Source organism: Carettochelys insculpta, chromosome 7 (genome assembly GCF_033958435.1).
Source record: "Carettochelys insculpta isolate YL-2023 chromosome 7, ASM3395843v1, whole genome shotgun sequence".
Lineage (NCBI taxonomy): Eukaryota > Metazoa > Chordata > Testudines > Carettochelyidae > Carettochelys > Carettochelys insculpta.
The window spans coordinates 38,430,616-38,452,143 of record NC_134143.1 but is presented as its reverse complement, the minus strand read 5'-3'; the positions used below and the strand labels follow the sequence as shown (position 1 = coordinate 38,452,143).

The window sequence follows — 21,528 nt, the reverse complement described above, 5'->3', positions numbered from 1 at the left end:
TAAAATTCTGCTACCCTGCAAGTATGAGAAATATTATGGAAATTTTCTTCCTTGTTCAGTTTTACAGACTTAAGTAGCACTGATAGTTTGGAAAAGATTCAGATAACGTAACGAAAGTCCCTAACCCATGCTTGATATAGCGTCAGTCTAGATCTTACATATACCATTCACACAGTCTGAGACTTAATGGAATATATATATCTGTTTGTATTTCATATATGATTTTACACTTATCAAAGGCCTACTCCTATGAGCTAAACCAGTTTTTGTTTTTACATGAAGCTTGGGTGTACGAACTTGTGAGACAGGCTATGACTTAAAAAAAAAAAAAAAATGGAGCTTTAAAAAAAAATCGTTGTTTTAATAGTTCAGGGCTGGCCACAATTCAAACAAATGCTGTTATCAGAAGCATTGGAATGACCTTGACTGTACAAAACAATTTCGTACTGTCTACCCAAATGCACTGCAGTCGAAAATGCATTTGTTCTTTAAACTCTGAACAGCTTGTGCTGTAGCTTAGCCTAAAACAGGAAAGAGACACTAAACTGAGGTTTTTTTTCAAGTTGCACGCTCTATTTTCACTTGCTTTTAGAGTACTATATAGGCTCTTCAGTCTGTTTTATACACATGAACCCACCTTGGGTTCCAGTCCTCTTATGCTGCCAAGTATTGCATTTTTAAAACTGAAAAGTGATATATTCCTTAAAAGTAAATAAGCCATTTCATTCCCATGGGCCTCTGTATCTTGACTCCACTATATATCCTTTTAGGAGATATTACCACCTTATGAATGTTCTTCTGAGATCCCACAGGAGCTCTTAAACTGAAGATAATATACTTAGACCTGAGTGAGAGCCCGCAGAGGTGCTTATTGCTGCTGGAGCTCCCATAGAGATCCCCAGTATGTCTTTCTTTGTGAGTCTGTTGTGAATGACGTCATGAGACAGAATTTTTAAATAGTGTGTAGCTCACTTTTCACTGAATCAATTTTAAAAAGCAAATGTAACAGTTTATTTTTTCCACTAGGTGGCAGAGTTTAATTTCAGTGATCACATTATAAATGGCAGATAAAACCAAAACCACCCCTAATCTTTTATTTAAAGATGCAATTTAGTAATGGAACATTTTTACTTGCATAGTTATTGTATGTGGCACCACTAAGTGTGCAATAGAAAAGAGCATTGCACGAAAACAAAACAGTAAATAAGAAAACTGCATGCATTCTAAAAATCTTGGCTCATTAAAAGGAATTCTGATAATTTAAGAGACCTGAACTCCATACTGAGCTCAGCAGAACCTGAACTGTCTTCTCCGTAGTATACGCAGAATGACCCTTAGATGAAGCTGAGGCCAACTGACAACAAACAAAAAAACGAAACAAAAAAAAAAAGACAAACTTTCACAGTAGTTTAGAAAGTTTAATGATATTTCAAAGTCCAGTTAATACCCTCAATCAACCTAGAATTACAAAATTGTTTCACATGTTTGATTCAATTAGCAATTTCCCTTGAATTCATGATTCTTAGATGGCGATTTTATTTTTTTTCAAAATGGATTGTGATTTTTATTATATTTCAGTGTTAGAATGCTATACAAATATTGTACTAAAAGTACAAAAATAAGTGCTTTATGCACATACTTTTTAATACTGTTCCTGTCTCTTTGCTTTGGCACCTGCTATAACTTACCTTATATAAATAACTGGGGGGAAAAAAAGTATATAGTTATTTTACAATGCAAGCAAGAGATCTTTTCCTGACAGCAGCCTTTTTGTTAACTCTAGATGTACGGATACATTAGTTCTTGGCAATTTTCACTAGTATGTCATTGCTAAAAATTATTTAAACCGGATATGTACAGGGAAAGTTGAGCTAAAACACCAATAATATTAATTATTTAAACCTCTGAGTACAATGGCGGGGTTTAAATGGTTTTCCCTGCACCGCTGTCATTCTGTGCAAGCAAACAGTTCTGTAGCAGTTGTAGAAGAGAGTCTCATGTTTTTTATCACCTTAATGAGATCATGTATAAATAGAAATAAGCTCCATTAGCTCCAGCAATTACAGAAGTACTGAACTTTCACAAATGTGGCCACATCTTGCACTCTTTATTCAGGCAAAACAGCACTGGGAGTTTCACCTCACCCAGGAAGAGCAGGACTGGGGCCCATTTGTTTCAGTGACTTTCACATAGGAATACACTTTTGACACTATAACAATGAACTAAATTAATATGACATGCTAAAGATTAGGGGGCACCAAAAATTACAAATTAATGTAATTTCACTATTGTTTTCCAAAAATCCTTAAAGAGCTACTGTCAAGGTAGATAAATCCCAAATCATTATTTTTCCCATTCTGTATATATATTTGGCACTGAGATACCACCCTGTAACTGAAGATACTACTGTGCTTTACAGAAATTAATTTAATCTATGAAGAAGAGGACATGACAGTTTTGTAAGGCACATGTTACAGATAAAGAAAGTGAGCACAAAGGCATTGAGTGACTTGAAAAAACAAGGTTCCTGATTCCAAGTGACAAACCTATCTTCCTTTTTACTGCTTTCCAAAGCCAGTGGGCTTTATTCATGTTCCAAGAATGGTTTTGAACTCAGGAGTGATACATGGGTGTATCTCTGAAAGTACAGTCAGAATCAGACTATATAAAGCTATATACTAGCTAGTTTCTTCTTTTACCAAAGTAAATATTTTAAAACTTAAAAGAATAAACAACCAAAAAGCTGAATACCGCATGCATTAGCAATCTCACAAAGTCAAACGAGGGCATGGGTGAGATGGGGGGTGAGAACACAGGTCTGATTCTGCTCCCATTGTAGTCAAGGGCAATGAATTTTAATGGCACCGTAGCAGGCCATTAAAACATTATTTTGTTTAATAAGAACATTAGTTGGTTCTCAAGCCTTCAGTGGGTTACAGAGAATATGAACTAAAAAGCAAAAGCAGAAAGTTTTAAAAATCAGTATCTTGACAGTGTCCCTTTAAGCTTCCTAAATAAGTTCCATTCATTTAAAAGAATGAGTAGGGTTTAGAAGTGTGATCATTGCCTCTTTATAACAAAGCAGCACAACACTGTAGGAAGGGTTAAACTAATAGCATTAGAGACTACACAGCTTATATGTTTGTTCCATAACTACTATGAGCAAGTCAACAAAAATACAAGAAAAAAGTAAATACTTCTGTTACTCGTCTAGTACACACTGTGTCACACACCAATGTGCTTTAAAGAGCTTTATATATATATATATTAAAAACTCTACTTAGAAAAGCAAAATTTGCACAGCATCCTTGTTTCACATATACCGGTTTACAAACTTGGGGCCTGATCCGTTTCTCATTGCAATCAAGGCAATACTCTTAATCACACTGGGTGAAGGCAGAGTCAGGTAATATTTTAGAGCTGAGTGCCTCTCATGTGACTGGTGTGTCAGAAGGCAGAAGAGGGTAAAAGTACTTGTTTTGCTTTTTTGATGGACAAGCTCCATAGCTGAAATAGTGTCATTAAAAATAAAAAAGCCGGTGACTCCAGTAAGAAAAAATCTAATATTGTAAATCCTCCCAGTTAATGGAAGATGTTCATGGATAATGTCAAGGTATAGGCTGTTACTGTAAACTTCCTTTCTCTCTGTACCAAAACTCTTATCTATGTGATGGAGGACCTGAATAATCATTTATTAAAATGCACAACATTTTGACACTAAAATGAGACTTACTGAATTATTTTGAATAATAACATATTGCTTGTTCTCCGTCTCTCTCTTTTGGACTCCACTAGTTTTGAATTTGATTTCTTCATACTCATAACTATGCAACAAAATATTTCTATAGAAAGTGCGATTGGGGTTAGGGCTAACTTTTCTTGATTTTTATAGGCATGGAGTAACACTTACAGCTCACCTAACAAGGGAAAAAGTAGACATAGTTTAAGTTTTCCTATTCTTCTCTTAAATATGAAAACTAGCATAGTGTCAGAAGGCTCCTGTTAGAGAGAAGTCAGTTGTCACCAGAGCACCTTAAAAGGCAGTACTTTATGCCTATAAAAGTAGGCTTGTGTTATGCAGTGTAATTGTTGTTGTCAGCAGATGCACAGCTATACTGTGTCTGGTTCTTGGGTCCTCACCCAATGAACAATCTCCAGTGTGTATTTCAGATGACATTCTCTTTTCATTTCAACCACTGTGAACCACAGATGTTAATTAGGTGCAATGTCAGTCTTAGCTCAAATTTTATTATTTAAAGATGGGCCCAAGCTAAGATCTCAAGTATGAACAATTTCAAATTTTGGTAAAGTCGGAACCAGATCTGGTGCCTCCAGTACATTTCAATGTAATTTGTCGAGAATTGAAGTGCTCTCCATTTTCTACAATATTTTATATATTTAGAGTCGCAGAAAGATCATCTTGCATTCCACAATCTCTTTTGGTCTTGGGTTTTCAGAAAGGCCACATCTTTCTGACTGAGCAATATGATAACAAACATTGACTGACTAGGCTGAAAGTGAATGCACTATCACAGGGGTACAGTGGAACAAAAACAAGGAGGGGCTGTAAGGCTCAACCCTCAGAAAAATCATGTGAAAGCTTTCTGAGGTGCCCATAAAGACCTGTCTGCCATATCATCCCTCAGGGACTCTGAAGCAGTATTTTACACATGGAAGTACTTCACATTTTTGGCATTATTAAAAGATGTGTGCTGTACTTCAGTCTTTTCACTTGTATTCTTCAGTAAGTCAGAGGTGACTGATATTACAGTAAAAAGATGATTCTTATAGTGGAAATCAAAGGGAAATTTTCATATCGCTATAGTTTTGCCTGTAGGATGTAATGTCATTTGATAGTTGATGAATTGTAACTTTTAGGCTAATGGGGACATAAGGTTATTTCAACAGCTGATTTTTTTTCTAAAACAGAAACCTGAAAGGCAAACCTATAATTGCTTTCCGGGAGATTCAGAAAGTTAGTGTCAGACTGAAACCTCCGGAAACTGTAATGAGACCAGGCCATGCACAAATCCTTACCCCACTTGTTAGAAGACTAGTAAATGCAATGAGAAAACAGATTGGTCAATTAGTCAGTTGCAAGGGCTGGCTATAGTCTGCAACAAATACTGCAGTTATTAAATTGATGCTTCACTAGATTTTGGCCAAAAGTCCTAAAAAGATTTTAATTGATTTAAACTATGGTAAAACTTTGATATGGCTTCCATGTCTTGCTAAATCTCAGCAAAGACCTCTTCGTTTCCAAGGTTCCATTTTCGTACATTTTATATGGTTTTAAGTTTGTGATGGTGTAATTTTTACAGTAGAGGACAATGCTCACAAGTATAACAAGCAATTAACTGCTAATGTAGGAGGGTGTAGTTGCAAGAACTTGTTAACACGAGCAGTGAATTTGTCATCTTGAGATGTTTTGTACCAGAAGCACCTGACGTTAAGAGAGTTTTGGCTAGCCTGACAATGAAATCTCACTTCTAAATTCCCATGACCTGATTTAGTAAGAATCACCCACACTGAGCAATCCCTTTCTCAATTTCACCACTAGTTGTTACAGATTTTCAAATAATTTTCAAAATTATTTACTCTAGGGCAAAGGGACCTTTGGATGGGGGATGAAAATACATTATTTTGTTGAGATTTTGCCTTTTTTACTCTACAGACCTGGGTTCTACAAGGTGATAGGTTTCACTGGAGTTCTCTTTATCTGTTGCATTAAGCATCACATAGATAAGCATATCAGATTGTACTTCTGAATTTGTGGAAACCAGATTTTGTTGTCAGTATCTATCTGGCCTTTGAGATATTAGCCAATGTTTTCACCAAGTTTTATATACCTAAATGAGTATTTAGTGTTGATATGAAAGATGGGCTTGTGTGATTTTTCAAAAGCACCAAAGCTGTGTGCAGGATTGCTGTGCATCGAGGGTTGTCTTGAAGTTCACACAATGCCTCCTGGCTCAGGGTACAGTAGGAATTTCTAGATGGGTGCTGTTGCTCATGGGTCAGCCTCGGTTCTTGTCAGTGAGATATCCAAAACATTACGCATAGGTGGGTGAGTAGGCAGAGAAGAAACTCCTCATTGGCAGGCTGTCAGCTGCAGCAGATATTAATTATACTGTGAATGAGATACAGGTACGAAAGAGGAAATCCACGGACACGGAGGAAGTGAATTGTTTTGTAGAAGGTCCTCGAGAGCTTTGCTGGTTTCTCGACAGGAAGTGTAACTACCAACAGGCCATGTTGAATCTGGGACCTCTGAAGCTTAGTGCACGAGCCACTACAGTTTGAGCTAAAGCTAGCTGCTGCTCAGCTACGGCTGTAGGGTTCACATTCGTGCTCCCCAGCATGTTGAATAGTAACAGAGGGGAATCCGTGCTAGTCTGCACACTAGCAAAACAAAAAGCAGCCAAGCAGCACTTTAAAGACTAGCAAAATCGTTTATTAGGTGAGCTTTCGTGGGACAGACCCACTTCTTCAGACCATAGCCAGACCAGACCAGACTCAATATTTAAGGCACAGAGAACCAAAAACAGTAAGCAAGCAGGACAAATCAGAAAAAGATAATCAAGGTGAGCAAATCAGAGTGGAGGGGTGGGGGGAAAGGTCAAGAATTAGATTGAGCCAAGTATGCAGACGAGCCCCTATAGTGACTCAGAAAGTTCCCATCACGATTCAAACCATGTGTTAATGTGCCGAATTTGAATATAAAGCCAGCTCGGCTGTTTCCATTTCCAAAACGGTGCGATAATTCCTTTTCAGTAAGACACATACCTTGAGGTCATTGACAGAATGCCCCATTCCATTAACATGTTGACTGACTGGTTTGTGGCTCTGGAATGTTTTGATGTCTGTTTTGTGCCCGTTGACCCTTTGTCTAAGGGAGTTAGAAGTCTGTCCAATGTACAAAGCATCTGGGCATTGTTGGCACATGATGGCATATATGATGTTAGTAGCGGAGCATGAGAAAGTGCATATATGCCATCATGTGCCAACAATGCCCAGATGCTTTGTACATTGGACAGACTTCTAACTCCCTTAGACAAAGGGTCAACGGGCACAAAACAGACATCAAAACATTCCAGAGCCACAAACCAGTCAGTCAACATGCTAATGGAATGGGGCATTCTGTCAATGACCTCAAGGTATGTGTCTTACTGAAAAGGAATTATCGCACCGTTTTGGAAATGGAAACAGCCGAGCTGGCTTTATATTCAAATTCGGCACATTAACACATGGTTTGAATCGTGATGGGAACTTTCTGAGTCACTATAGGGGCTCGTCTGCATACTTGGCTCAATCTAATTCTTGACCTTTCCCCCCACCCCTCCACTCTGATTTGCTCACCTTGATTATCTTTTTCTGATTTGTCCTGCTTGCTTACTGTTTTTGGTTCTCTGTGCCTTAAATATTGAGTCTGGTCTGGTCTGGCTATGGTCTGAAGAAGTGGGTCTGTCCCACGAAAGCTCACCTAATAAACCATTTTGCTAGTCTTTAAAGTGCTATTTGACTGCTTTTTGTTTTGATTCTTGCTCCCTGTAATTCGTCTAAGTGCCACTGCATGGGACAGTGAGCCATACCCAGCAGGTGTGTGGGTTACAGAAGGACAGTGATCCCACTAACTATTCATGTTGAGCTGAAGAAACACTACTCCTCAGGAGCCTGGAAAGTGGGTTCTGTTTTTCTTAACTCCTTTTTTGCCCTTCTGCCCCTTGTGTATTGCTTGTTCCCTGGGGATTAGGGGGAGATTTAAAAAATCGTGGCAGTTGTGTGCATAACTGTCCCTTTTCACGCTTTTAAGGCTTGCTGTGCTCCCTGAAAAATGGTATGATAGCACAGCTAAAGTTGCTACATAATTAGAAATAGTTTTGGTTTTGTAAACACACGCAGTCATATATACCTGAGGATCTTTAAGAACTTTTTCCTGGCCTAGAGGTCATTTGTTGTGTTTTTCCAGTGTATAAATTAGATTTTTTTTAAACTAAATTTAATTTTTTGGTATATGTTCTACTGTAAAACTATCAATCTAGTAGTATAAAACCATCACTAAATCTTAATTTGGACAGTAGATTAGTTTAAAACCATGAGGTCACAATAATTATCCTAATGGAACTAGCCTTTTGCTGCACTTGATTAAAAGAGAACCTTGATTTTACAAGTTTTTCAAAATGTTCCATAACCGTCACTACGAGTGGCCACTGCAAAGGCAGGATAAGCTTCATACGTTGCATAAGGTGTTAATTCTTGTCCCAGTGTCACTGCTTGTTTTAGTTGTGTAGCTGGTACAGTAGCAGCTGGATTAGCTATAGTGTAACCTGCAGTGAAAAACAGACACAAGTGCATTTTAATGTAAATGTACCTACAGAGCATGACACAGTTGATAAATCCCTTCTTTGTGCACATAAGCAAGTCGAGATTTCATTGTCAATGGTAACTGTGTATATTTGTTAGATTTGTTCTGACATTGGTGTCTATCAGCTGTTATCATAAATAGTAACTTAAAACTGCAAAGTAGAGGAATCAGACAGCAACAATTATGGTATAAGCAGAGCCTTTTTTGTGTTTAAAAAACAAAACAAAAAAAAAAAAGGAGCCAATACTCAGCTGTAGTAGTTACAGCCGGCTCTCTGCCCCTCACCCCCAGCCAATCCCATGGCTGAGGCTGCCAAGGTGCCGGTACTCAGTACCGGCAAGTACTGCCACAAAAAAAGCACTGGGTATAGGTAATTAGGGCCATGTCTATACTAGCTCCAAACTTCGAAATGTCCACGCAAATGGCCATTTCGAAGTTTACTAATGAAGCGCTGAAATGCATATTCAGTGCTATATTAGCATGCGGGCGGCCGCGGCACTTCGAAATTGACGATCCTCGCTGCCGCGTGGCTCGTCCCGACGGGGCTCCTTTTCGAAAGGACCCCCCCCTACTTCGAAGTCCCCTTATTCCCATCTGCTCATGGCAATAAGGGGACTTCGAAGTAGGGGGGGGTCCTTTCGAAAAGGAGCCCCGTCGGGACGAGACACGCGGCGGCGAGGCGCGTCAATTTTGAAGTGCTGTAGCCGCCCGCATGCTAATGTAGCGCCGAATATGCATTTCAGCGCTTCATTAGTAAACTTCGAAATGGCCATTTGCGTGGCCATTTCGAAGTTTGGGTCTAGTGTAGGCGTAACCTAGCAGAGTTTTCACATAGAATTTGTGAACCATACCATTTGTCAACTTTTTTCTCTTGTTGTTCACTGTTTTTTTTTTTTTTTTTTTTTCCCCAGTATTTTGTTCCTGCTAAATTAGTAAAGATATTACTATAGGCCCATATACTCTATTGCAGATTTGGCATTTGAAAAACAAGACGTATATCTGTGACATGAGGGTGTTCCCAAACAGGTTTCATGGCAGGGATATCTGTATAAGTGGCATTACCGTAGTCATCTCATAAAGTGTGGGGGTGGGGGGGGCGGGGAGAGGAATATCAAGTACAGAAAAGAGATTTCCAGCATGTATTCTTGGGAAAACTGTGGCGATTACAGTATTTATGGCTATATAGCATACTTCCCCAACATTTCAAGTGGGATGGGCTGAAGTGGGTAGCCCAGGGAATGAGTGTTCCAGGGAGGAGCTCAGATGCTGTTCCAGGTGGGAAAATGGAGGCTGTGGAGAGAAGCTGAGTGTGGATGCTGTGGGGGGGCGGGGGGGAACTCAAGAGCAGCAATACTATTTCGAAGGTGGGGGCCAAACATGAGCAGTGTTGCAAACCATCTATACCGTGGCTATGCCTACACTAGAGGGGTTTGTCACCAAAACAGGCATTTTGTCAACAAAACCCGTGGAGTGGCCACACTATAAATGCAGCCTGTCGACAGAATTTGGCACTGACTGTCTTCTGCCTCTCCCCCGCAAGGCAGAATTCCTTTCTTGAGAGAATCTGTCAACACAAAAAGCTGTGTGGACACTCTCTGGGGGTCCCTTTGTTGATAGAGAGGGCTTCTGGGTCACTGGGCATCCCTGTCTCCCGTGCTTCCAGTTGGCCATTTTGTTAAGAGAGGGCCGAGCAGTCTGGCTGCTCTGTCGATGGACTGGATCGCTTTTTTGATCCGCTTTTGTGTGCGGATGCACTCTGTCAACAGAAGCTATGTCAGAAGATCTCTTCTGACAGTGACTTCTGTTAACAGGTTGCTGTGGTGTAGACATAGTCCGTGAGCCAGGTTTCAGTGTCTGGAATGGAAAGTCAAGCCTAGCTAATCCCATAGAACAGTAGTTTTAGGGATCAGAGTGGAACCTTCTCGCAACAGCCAGGACTGCTGCTGAATAATTTTGCAACAGAAAATACAATTTTCAAAAATTCAAATGGTCTTTGCAAAAGTGTTGATTTTGCTGATTTTAATTTTTCATCAAGAAAACTGAAACAAAATGATATTTAATTTTTGGTTGGTTTGACCAGAATCACAATATTTGGGTTGGTTAAACTGATGTGAAACATTTTGTTTCAAGTTAAGTCAGCATTAAAATTCATTCCATTCATCTCCCCTGAGGCAGCACGGTTTCCCCTCTGACCAAAGCTGTGGTGCAGCATAGAAGATGTAGGCACATCTGGGAGTCTAGGCCACTGGGGTCAACGGTGATAAACAGGCAGTCAGAACTACAACTCCCATGCAGTAATTCACCCTAATAAGGAAATACAATTTAATGCTGAACTTGCTCAATATGATGTATTTTTGGTTAGCTCAACAAACCAAGAGGAAACATTTCAATTAGTGAGTGCTGAATATTTTTATTTTTGATCAAAATTACCAAAACACATATTTAAAAATTGAAAGTCTTCTGTTTTATTTAATAAAAATGCATTTTTTTCCATTTTTTGACCTAATTGAGCATAGAAAAAAATTGGACAGATTCCAATTTTTGCTCAGTTTTAGTGTATTGGTGCATATTCATTGTTAATATCAGTGCCTACCCCATTCAGTCTGAATGGGATCATGTGGATGAGCAGAGAAGCCTGGGTTCATGCCAGACGTAGAACCAATGCACTGGGAACTGCAGAGTTTCAGCCATCATTGACCAAGGCTCTTTGGCCACTAGCGAGGCTTCATCTGCATGAAGGCACATGCATTTAAATGCAGTTTATCCCCTTATGACTAACTTATATTGACATAATTTTCTGAATACTAACAAAGTCAAATGTGTTGCAGACTAAAGTTAATGCATGCGTATTTGTCAAGTGTCCAAGACAAATAAAAAATGGGCGGGTGGAAGAAAGGGAGAGCTTATAATTAAGCAGTAAGTGGGGACTGGATTCAATAAAAAGTCCATTTGGCTTACATGCTGCGGAAGCCTTCACAAACCCAGACAAATTGATTTTTCTGAGGCTTGTGTGGACTTCTGTGGCAGGAAGCCGGAGATGTATATAAAATATTATTGAATTTGTTCTCAAGACGCTGCAAAACTCAGTAGTACGATTAATGTGTGCTTCATGGGCAGTTTGGCTCGAGGCATTCCCAGGATCTCACTCAATGGGGAGTAAGAGTTCCGTATGTCCCAGGGTTGCAGCGGGGATCTGGGTGCTTGGACTTTCTCTATCATCCCTTGCCCCTTCTTGTGGAGATCTACCTGCCTTGCTGCCCAGTGGCTTCTTCTGGGAGAGGGTCAGGGCAGTGTGTGGGTGGGTGGGTGGGTGTCCTTGCTCTGACACCTTGTGGCATCTGCCCAGGATGGGCACAGGGCTGCTGGGTGGGACTCCTCTGGCCCTGGGGCTGCTGCCACAGATGGTGGTGTGGACCACAGGGGGCGGGGGAAGGGTGAGTTTCCCCCCATCCCATGGCTGCTGTGTCAGGGATGAAGTTGGGGAACACGGGGAGGGGGCATCCTTCATCTGCAGCAGCTGATGGGGAGTGGGTGCTGGGAGGAGCTTGCCCTGTCCCATGGCTGCTGTTTACAGAAGGGAGCTGCCTATGGGGGATTCCCCTGCCTTGTGGGCTGCTGGAGAAGGATTCCCTGGCCCAGTGTTGCTGCTGCAGAGCAGGGTTGGGGCATTTGGCTTTCCCCTACTGCTGCAACTAGGGCTTTGAGCTTCTGTCAGCAGCAATGAATTTTTATGCACCCTCGTCTACACCAGGGACCCTGGGCTGCACTGTCTCAGCCCATTGGCTAAACCACTACTGCATCCGGCCACTCTTATGCCGGAAAACTGTTATAGCCTAGAGTGTTACACATGTTGTCCGTCCACGAAGCCCTTCTCCCCTAGTCGGGAGTGTATTTCCAGTCAGTAACTTTGAACCTAAACACTGCTATAACCCTGGTATATGCAGCCCCTGGTGGTGGTTGCGGGGGGGCATAGTTGCCCTGGGGCTTGGCAATTCAAAGGGGGCTGGAGTTCTTGGCTGCCAAGTCCCAGGCCCCTTTGAATTGCTGCTGGATCGAGGGTGTGGCTCTGAGGGCTGGGGCAGGGGTAGTGCTGCCGTGGTCTTGGTGATACTGAGGACCAACTGCCTGAGGCCCTGCCCTTCCCACCGAAGGCCTCGCCACTCCCACCCCAGGGTCTGTGTTGGCCGATGGCCCCTCTGGCTATAGTTAATTAAGCAGACAACAACGACATAACTTCAGAAGAGCATCTTAGTACAGACCTTCACATACCTGGAAAAGCAGGAGCTGTTGCAGGAGCCTCTGCTACCTCTGTGGGAATACCCAAGGTCTGAAGGGCATATTCAGCAGCATACGTCTTGGCTTCATCAACATAAGCGCTAAGCTTAGGAGGTGTGAAGGGATGTCTGTGAGCAAGAAACAAAATATTAACTCCTAAACTTGTGCCAAAGGGTCCCATATATGCTTCCCCCTAGAGCAGGACACATCAAAACACAGTGGCACCAGATGCAAAACTTGTAGCTGTGTCTCCACTGGTTGATAATCAATCCCCTGCCTCACAACACACCTTTCAAGAGCCCGGGGTTGTACACTAGCCACATGATTTACCTCATCCACTGCACCAAATGCCCCCAAAACAACTACATGGGTGAAACCAGACAAGCTCTATCCTCTCCAGTGAATTCAAACGAGAAAAGACAAACACTGTGCACAGGGGGCTGATGGACTCGCTGGGCACTTGGGAAAGGTGGGAGTAGGGGGTGGCCCACAGTCTTAGAAGGAGGAGGGAACCTCCAGAGGAAGGGCTGGAGCTGGGGCTAGCCTTTCCCAGGAAGTCCTTCAGCACCAACCAGGGGTTCCAGCTGCCACAGTAGCAATGGTGTCTGGGCCCCCTGGGCCCTTTTGAAATCTGCCCTACCCTTTCAAAAGATGAGGCCTGGAGCTTAAATTCATAACTTGGCAAGACTCCAAAAATCATGGACGATCAGAATGTCTGGATTTATGGGTTATTTTAACCAACTAACCACTTACTTGCCACCCCACCCCACCCCAGTCTGTCCTCCCGCGTATTTAGCTGTGATGCTCTGAGTACTGTGCTGCAATTACACACCTGCAGCTGGCCCATGCCACTGTGCTAGCTGACATGGGCTCTCAGAGCATGGACTAAGGCCAATCAAAAAAGCAAACAGGATGTTAGGAATCCATTTTAAAAACAGGGAGAGAGAATAAGATGGAGACTATGCTATTGCCCTTAGATAAAACCATGGTAGGCCCACAATTTGAATACTGTGTACAGATGTGGTTCCCTCATCTCAGAAAGAGGCACACTGGCATTAGAAATCGTTCAGAAAGGGCAACTAAAATGAGGAGTTTCGAGAGGTTCCCATATGAAGAGAGATTGAAGAGACTAGGACTTTTCAGCTTAGAAAAGAGAAGACTAGGGTGGATATGATAGAGGTACATAAAATCACGAGTGATGTGGAGAAAGTGAATAAGGAAAATTTATTTCCTGGGTCCCATAATATAAGAACTAGAGGAGACCAAATGCAATTAATGGGCAGCAGGTTTAAGTTAAATTAAAGGAAGTTGTTCAGACAGTGCACAGTCAACCTGTGGAACTCCTTGCCAGAGGAGGCTGTGAATGCTAGGACTATTACAAGGTTTTAAAAAGAGCTACATAAACTTGTGGAGGTTAGGTCCATTAATGGCTATTAGCCAGGATGGGTAAGGATGGTGCCTGTTTGTCAGAGGCTGGAGAACGATGGCAAGTGAGAGACTGTTTAATCATTACCTGCTTGGTTCACTCCCTCTGGGGCACCTGGCATTGGCCACTGTCGGGAGAGAGGATACTGGGCTGGATGGACCTTTGGTTAGGGTAACCATCTGTCTCATTTTGAGTGGTACAGCCCCATATTTCAGGGTAATTGCCCCGTATTCCACTTTTTTACTACCTCAGGTGGCTGTCGCCCAACTTCCCCCAGCTGGCAGGGAGCTGGGAGCTTTGCTGGCAGGGCAGTAGCCTAGTTCCCAGTGCTCCAAGTCATGGGGCATCCATGAGTCGCAGCAGCCCCCCACTCTCCCAGGAAGGTGGCAGCCCCCACAGGGTAGCCACTACCTGTCTTCCAGGTAAGGTGACCATCCCAATTTGGCCTGGGATGGCATCATTCCTATGTTCCATATTTGGCTGGGGGAGATATGGTCACCCTACCTTTGGTCTGACCCACTATAGCCATTCTTACATTCTTAAGGGACTATTTAGCTGGGATGGAGTCCAAGCCCTGGGACCCTCCCACCTCTGCAGGGCCCTGAGCCCAACTGTCTGCACTGTGAATAAACGGCCCGTTAGCCCAAGCCCCAGGGCACTGAGTCAGCTGGCCTGGGCCAGCTGGGGATATTTATTTGCAGTGTAGATCATCTCTCACCATATATATCCCAGTCCTTAAGATGAACTCTGTGGAAGCTCAAAAACTTGTCTGTCTCACCGACAGAAGTTATGCCAATACGATGTATTACCTCAACCCCCTGTATCTCTTTAAGATGCTGAAACCAACAGGGCTAAACCAGCACAGCATCCTCTTCTAAGGCTGACTGTTTGACTGCCCATACCTCTGAGCAAGTATTTTGCTTTAATGGAAAACACATGGTGCATAAGTGGTATTCTGTGAGACAATACCTAAGTGAGAAAAAACACTTCTGTAAAAGCAAAACTCTTACTTAATATTAAAACAGGTACTTGTACATGAATGATAGCAGTATGCTGTTCACTGCTTGTTTGGGAAGAAAAGTAATCTATCTTAAAACTTGCACGTTGTTGCATATTTTTGTGGACTCCCTCAAACTGGAAGTGTAACCTTTAAATATAGAGCAGATAGTTGCCAAATATAACTCATTCACAATGCTTAACGATGATTATATGATGTGGTGTGACCCTGTGAAATGTATCCACAATAAAATATGCCATATTTGTTCTGAGTAGGAATACTTTTAGAGAGGCTTAATGATATGACTTATTACTAAGGTTGCCCAATGCTTCTCATTATAAGACCCTATTTTCAGTTGAAAGAACAAGGAATCTTGTGGTATATTAAAGATTAATAAATGAGGAGTCAGGAGGGAGGAATCTGGAACTGGCTGGGCAAAAGTCTTCAGCAAGAAGCTGGAGGGAGACTGAGCCTGGGAAGAAGATTAAAGAGCTGGGCAAAGGCCTGGGACAAGAAGCCTGAGGGGTGGAGATTGGGATGAATAGCTAAGGTGGGGAAGAACTAAGCCTTGGGAGACAAGTAAGAGGGGCCAAGGCAGAAAAAGTTCCTTGTACAGTACATATCTTTCTAGTCTATGAAACAGAATCTGATCCTGTCACACCTGTCCTGTTCTTATTAGCACATATCTGTGAAACCCAGTAGCAGAGTGTATGATAAATTATTGTGTAATGTGGCTCATGTAGAGGGTAACAGTCCACTACTGATATTAGTTAAGGTGACAGAAGTCTATGTGGTGGGTCTAAAGGTTCCAGATCTACTGTTGAGCCACATGGGTATCAATATATTGCCACTTCACAGAATTTCAGTCTATTCCATTTGTTTTTTTACAGTCCCTAGGAAATCACCCAGAGAAATGATGTTAAACATTATTAAGGTTGCAAAGTCAAGCACTTAAAAGTTAGGAAGTGCCAGAACTAAGGTTGTGCTTTGATGCACACTTTTTTAATCTGACCCTATACTATTTTTTTCCATGTATGAACAGCTTTCTAATATTTTGTTTTATCCCCTTTGTTCATCCTTCTTCCCTAAGTCTAAAATTTATATAAATAGTGGCCTAAGTGGTTGTTTCCAGTAATGATGCTAAATAAATAAAACATTTAAAAAACTTGCTTAAAAACAATATGTAATGGAATATTTACATACATAGTAGGATTCTGGCTGGCTAGGGCAGGAATAGTGATTTTATATAGGAATAGTTGTCTTTGGTCTTGGCCAATTGCAGAGTGAAGCTGGTAAACAGGTTGTCCCCAATTATTTTTCTGGCAGATTTCTTCTAAGACCTAAAAGAAAAAAAAATTACACACATTATGGACAAATTTTAATAGTCTGGTTCATCTCCAGCCCTACGTGCTGCAGAAATATATTACTTTCCATGAGTTTTCATCTGTAGAGTATATGCTCTAAATGCTTAGTTTTATATATTAAAAGAGCTGGAAGTTTACAGGGTCATAAAATCTAAGAATAATGTAGATACCTCAATGTTCAATCATCAATTAATTCCTGAAGATAATTGTCACAGCAGGGAATCTGATGTATACTGTAGTCCATTAATAGTTTTACTTGAATGAAGTATTTGGAATAATTTCCTTTGACTTTAACCTATTTATGTGCTCCAGAATTCTGTATGTTTAACTGCTGTTAAAGAATTGCGACAGTATTGCCTTTCATTTTTCTCATTCTTCTCCTGCATAGTGGTGTCTAGTGCAGGCGTGTCCAGCCCGCGGGCTGCATGTGGCCCTGGACAGCTAGTAATGCGGCCCCACAAGATCGTAAACTTTTAACATTATATACATTAACTATATTATATATTTTATATGCGGCCCAAGACGATTCCTCTTCACTCAATGAGGCCCAGGCAAGCCAAAAGTTTGGACACCCACGGTCTAGTGCATGAGTAGTGTGGGGAGTGGGAGGGGGCGGCGGCTGTAACCCTTTCCATATTTTTTGTCAAAAACCTGTTCGTTTAACACTTCTCTCCAGTTTATTGTACAGGCCACTAGCTTATGTGCCAGGTCTGTAACAAATTCTGAGTGGCATTGCCCTCTTCCTTTGCAATGATTATTCCGCTCAAATAAATTGTTGACCTCATAGGTTATATCATTCTACTTCATATTCCTTCTTCCAAATCATTTGACATAGCAGGCAGTCTGAATCAGTATTCATACTGATAATTAAGAGCTGCATTAGGTGCTCACTATTCTACATAGCTCTATTAATGATGCCCAAGCCCGTTTGTTCAGACAATGCCATTTGCCAATTTTATGGATGGAAAACTTGAGTGGATCCTCAATGTGCTGGATGGCTTTAGGATTAAAAGGAAATTGTACTCAGGGGTAGGCCCCGCCTCTCTCTGTGTGCTCCCTTGGCCATTTAGGGAGATGCAAAGTGATTGCCTGTTGCCTATCACAACCATTTACTTAAACCCCAGTCCAAGATATATTAGGTCTCTTGCTCCATTTTTTAGCTAAACTGACCCACTCTCCCTCCTAATACATATGTGCTTTTTATGTTACTTTGGGTCTAATTGCCTTTTTAAAGAGTCAGGAAGGAATTTTTCCCAAATTGATTGGGGCCAAATTGACTGTGGCCTGGTGGGCTTTTTTGCTTTCCTCATAGTATAATGAAGGTGCATTCAGGTTAAATAGTTATAGGATTTAAGATTTTTGTCTGGGCAATTATTGCAGCTTTAGGCTGGAGTCCTGTGTGGACAGGAGGCTAGAGGGCCAGTGACCAGCATGGCAGAGACATAGCTTTTTGTTGGTGGACCCCAGGACCTCATCTCTATGAGCAAAAGGGAGATTCAGAGTTGAGTTTTCCAATGGCAGTTGTACATAAGTCTTTGCAGACCTTGATTCTTCTTTGGTACCATCTGACCCCTTTGTATGGGAAAGTGGGGGACAGAGAGGGAGAGAAGGTGAGAAGGTTCAGCAAAGCAAGCTAAATCTTTGGGATAGGCAGTGGAAAATGTACTAAGGTGTGGGTTGTATAATAGGAGTTGTGTACATGCCTCTCTGGACCCATCTCTGTGTCTGTTATTGGGAGATGTGGGACAAGGTTGGTGAAAGACAAGAACTAACAAAGTTGCAGCCTGCTGCCTACAATCCATCACTGTGTCTGTCCTCATTTATTTGCATATTCTCATCAGGGTCTATGACCAGTGACCTTAAAATAGGAACACACTACTGCACAAAAGTCTGTCACAAGTTCTCCAGTTCAACTTTCATCAGGGTTACCTCCTCTAAATTGTTTGTTCAGTGTTGTAATGATTTGCACTTAAAATTGCTCAAAGTGCTTTACAAGTATTAGTAAATTTACCTACCACCTCTCCTCTTACTTAGGGAAGTACTAATCCCACTTCTTTTAAATGGGGAAATTGAAAGACAGGGCAGTAGATAGTTGCCCTTGATATTTAAAGGTGACACTAAAGTCACAGGTCTCCTTTCTGACTCTATATCTAATTTATCATGGAATTCTAGGGTTGGAAAGGACCTCAGCAGGTCATCTAGTCCAGCCCACTGCCTAATGCAAGATCAACCCCATCTAAATCACCACAGCCATGACTATGTCAAGCCAGGACTTAAAAACCTATAGGGAAGGAGATTTCACCACCTCTCTTGGTAACGCATTCCAGTCCTTCACCACCCTCCTGGTGAAACAGTTTTCCTAATATCCAATCTATACCTCTCCCTCTGTAACTTTAGACCATTACTCCTTGTTCTGTCATCTATCACCACTGAAAACAACAGTCTTTTTCCATGCTCTTTAGACCCCCCCTTCAGAAAGTTGAAGGCTGCTATCAAATCACCCCTCAGTCTTCTCTTCTGCAAACTAAATAAGCCCAAATCTCTCAGCTTCTCCTCATAGGTCATGTGCTCCAGACCCCTAATGATTTACGTTGTCCTCCGCTGAACCCTCACCAATGCGTCCACATCCTTTCTATCCTGTGCAAGAACACCCCTCTCTTAATGTGATAAGATCTTTTCTTTGTGTTATAAATGCATGCAGCCTATTCATGCTTACAGTACTGCTCTGGACACTTAAGCTTATATTTTTCAAGGAGTCATGAACCAGCCATTGAAAGTACATTAGTGATTTTTTTATATGTTCAATTTTACATGGCATATTTCATTTTAGAATTCTTCTTCGCATAAAAACAGTTTAGGAATGGTGGTTGTACAAAAATCAGGCATCCATCTGATTTTTCAGACATAAATGCAGCTTGTGGAGCAAAAAGGCAAATGTTTATGTAAGCAAGAATTTAAATATGAAAAATTGCACTTCCAGAATCTCAAATATGAAAATTTACTGGCAACATTGTAGACTCTGCTTTTAAAATATTTTACCTCTAAAATTTAAAAAGGCATTTTAAGTTAAAATATTTTTTAAGTCTAAAGCTAGTTTCTGAATAGCTTGACTAGGCTGATTTTAGGATGCCCTAGTATTACTGAAATTCCCTATGAGACATGCACATCTATAGAAAAACTTATCTGATGATAGGAAACAAAATTTGGAAGTGTCTGCCCTTATAAACTCTCTGAAATGGACCTAGATTAATATCTAATATTGACTAGATACAAAGATGAATCTAGGAAGATAAATCATATCTTCTTCTGTCCTGCCTCTGTGTGTGTGTGTGTGTGTGTGTGTGTGAGAGAGAGAGAGAGAGAGAGAGAGAGAGAGAGAGAGAATACTTTATATCTGTATATTAAGTGTTTTTCCTGCTAAACATTATTTTTATTCCTTAGTCTGTCAGCTACAATACTCTAGACTCTTTTAGATTCAGTAGGTCAAAGGCAGAAGTGATGTGAAAGGCCATGTACGTTGAGTGAAGACAATATGAATTACACCCTTAGATTTGCTTGAGACCATCTCTGAGTTTATCCCTGTGTATGTGTGAGACCTAAGACAGCATTTTGTATGTTCCTAGGGGAACATTTTTATTGGGCACAGTTTCGTAGTGAAATAAACATCAGTATTAGTTTATTTCAGATTATTTCTTTTATATCTTTAAAATGTATAGGGAGAATTTGGCTATGACTATCAAAGAACAGCTTCTGAGACAGTGGATTCTCAGGAGACTTACACAGTAATAATTGGAAAGAGAGATGTTTTCAACCTTATTTTAGAAGTAATATGAATTCTACTAAATGTTTCATGTGCCAATTAAGGGCAACATTTTTAAAGACATCTGTGACCTAGGACCATAAATCCTATCATTTAGGATTAAGTGGTACACCATAGACGATATTGTCCAAATAGGGAGCCCAGTCTAGAAAGGAAAATGAGAGCATGAGGTCCCCAAATGTACTTCCCATGAGGCACTCCAGAGCTATTTTTAAATTGAAATGTTTAGGTTTTTCAGATATTCCATACTCTGATAAGATATCAGAATTTTCTGTGGAGAACAAACTATTTGCAAAAAAACTCATTTAGTCACAAACCCAATTTTCAGCTGAAAACTAGTTTTGACAGAAAATTTGTGACTCATCTTAACCTGTAGGTACTTCTGCAGGGTTGAGTGTTAAGAACATTAAGCTTATGTTTAATCCAAGCTTCACCAAAATTCAGGATGGTCTGAGATGAGAATTTGGCTTTGCCCAGACACAGAGAAGGAGTGCTCCTCCTGAAGGCTAGCTCCTCAGAATTCCAAAGAATCTTGTTCTGATCTGGGATTTTATTTTGGACTGTCTCCAATTTCAACAAGTATGTTATTGGTCTTGAGCTGAATTCTGAATGTTTTGCCTATAAGTAACTTTACGATTGCCAGAGGATTCCTGCTTTTGTCAAGGACTGAATGATTGGACCAATACCCTTATCATGTTAACTTTAAAAGGAAGAGTCACGGAGAAAATAGTCAAGTTCTCAGTATTAACCATTCATGTTAGATTGCACAATATGCATAAAGTTCTGCCCTTGGATCTGACATGTAGCTCTTATGGAAATAATGAAAGTCATGGGAAGCTGACATACTGAGATCTGAGGGCTGGTTTAAGTTCAGTTTTTTCTTCTGTTACCATATTGAAATGGTTATTGTCATTTGAGACCTCTAGCTACATAGTGTTAATATGTGATATACTGTGCTGTGGAAAGCAGAAACTTGTTTTGTTTTGTTTTTTTTACTGAGCCCATTCTTTATTTTATTCAGTTTCGGTGAGTTCTTTTTCTTTGCTTCCTAAAATAAATATATTTTTTTTAAAAAATCAAGCATACCAGTAATATTTTTGAGCACAATTCTCTTTATAAATGCACCTCCCAAGAATATGCCGGGGCTGAAGTGACAAGAAAAGTAACTTCAGTTTGTGTAGTCTTTAGGCAAAACAGTCCTAACTTGTAGTTATTCTCGGCAATGTCTCTCTCAAAGGAGAACAAATCAGTATGTGAACACACTTACGAGCAACTATAAAT

The 21,528-nt window shown here is 40.9% G+C and overlaps 1 protein-coding gene across 1 annotated transcript in view; it reads right to left on the bottom strand.

The window, feature by feature from the left end:
• Positions 1-8,175: 8,175 nt before the first annotated feature.
• A1CF (APOBEC1 complementation factor) overlaps positions 8,176-21,528 on the bottom strand; it is a 30,434-nt gene continuing 17,081 nt past the window's right edge. Inside the window, exons 9-11 of the mRNA XM_074999513.1 lie at positions 16,267-16,403; positions 12,635-12,768; positions 8,176-8,327 (exon numbers count right to left, since the gene is read on the bottom strand). Of these exons, the coding sequence (XP_074855614.1) occupies positions 8,176-8,327; positions 12,635-12,768; positions 16,267-16,403 (423 nt within the window). The remainder of the gene's footprint in view (positions 8,328-12,634; positions 12,769-16,266; positions 16,404-21,528) is intronic.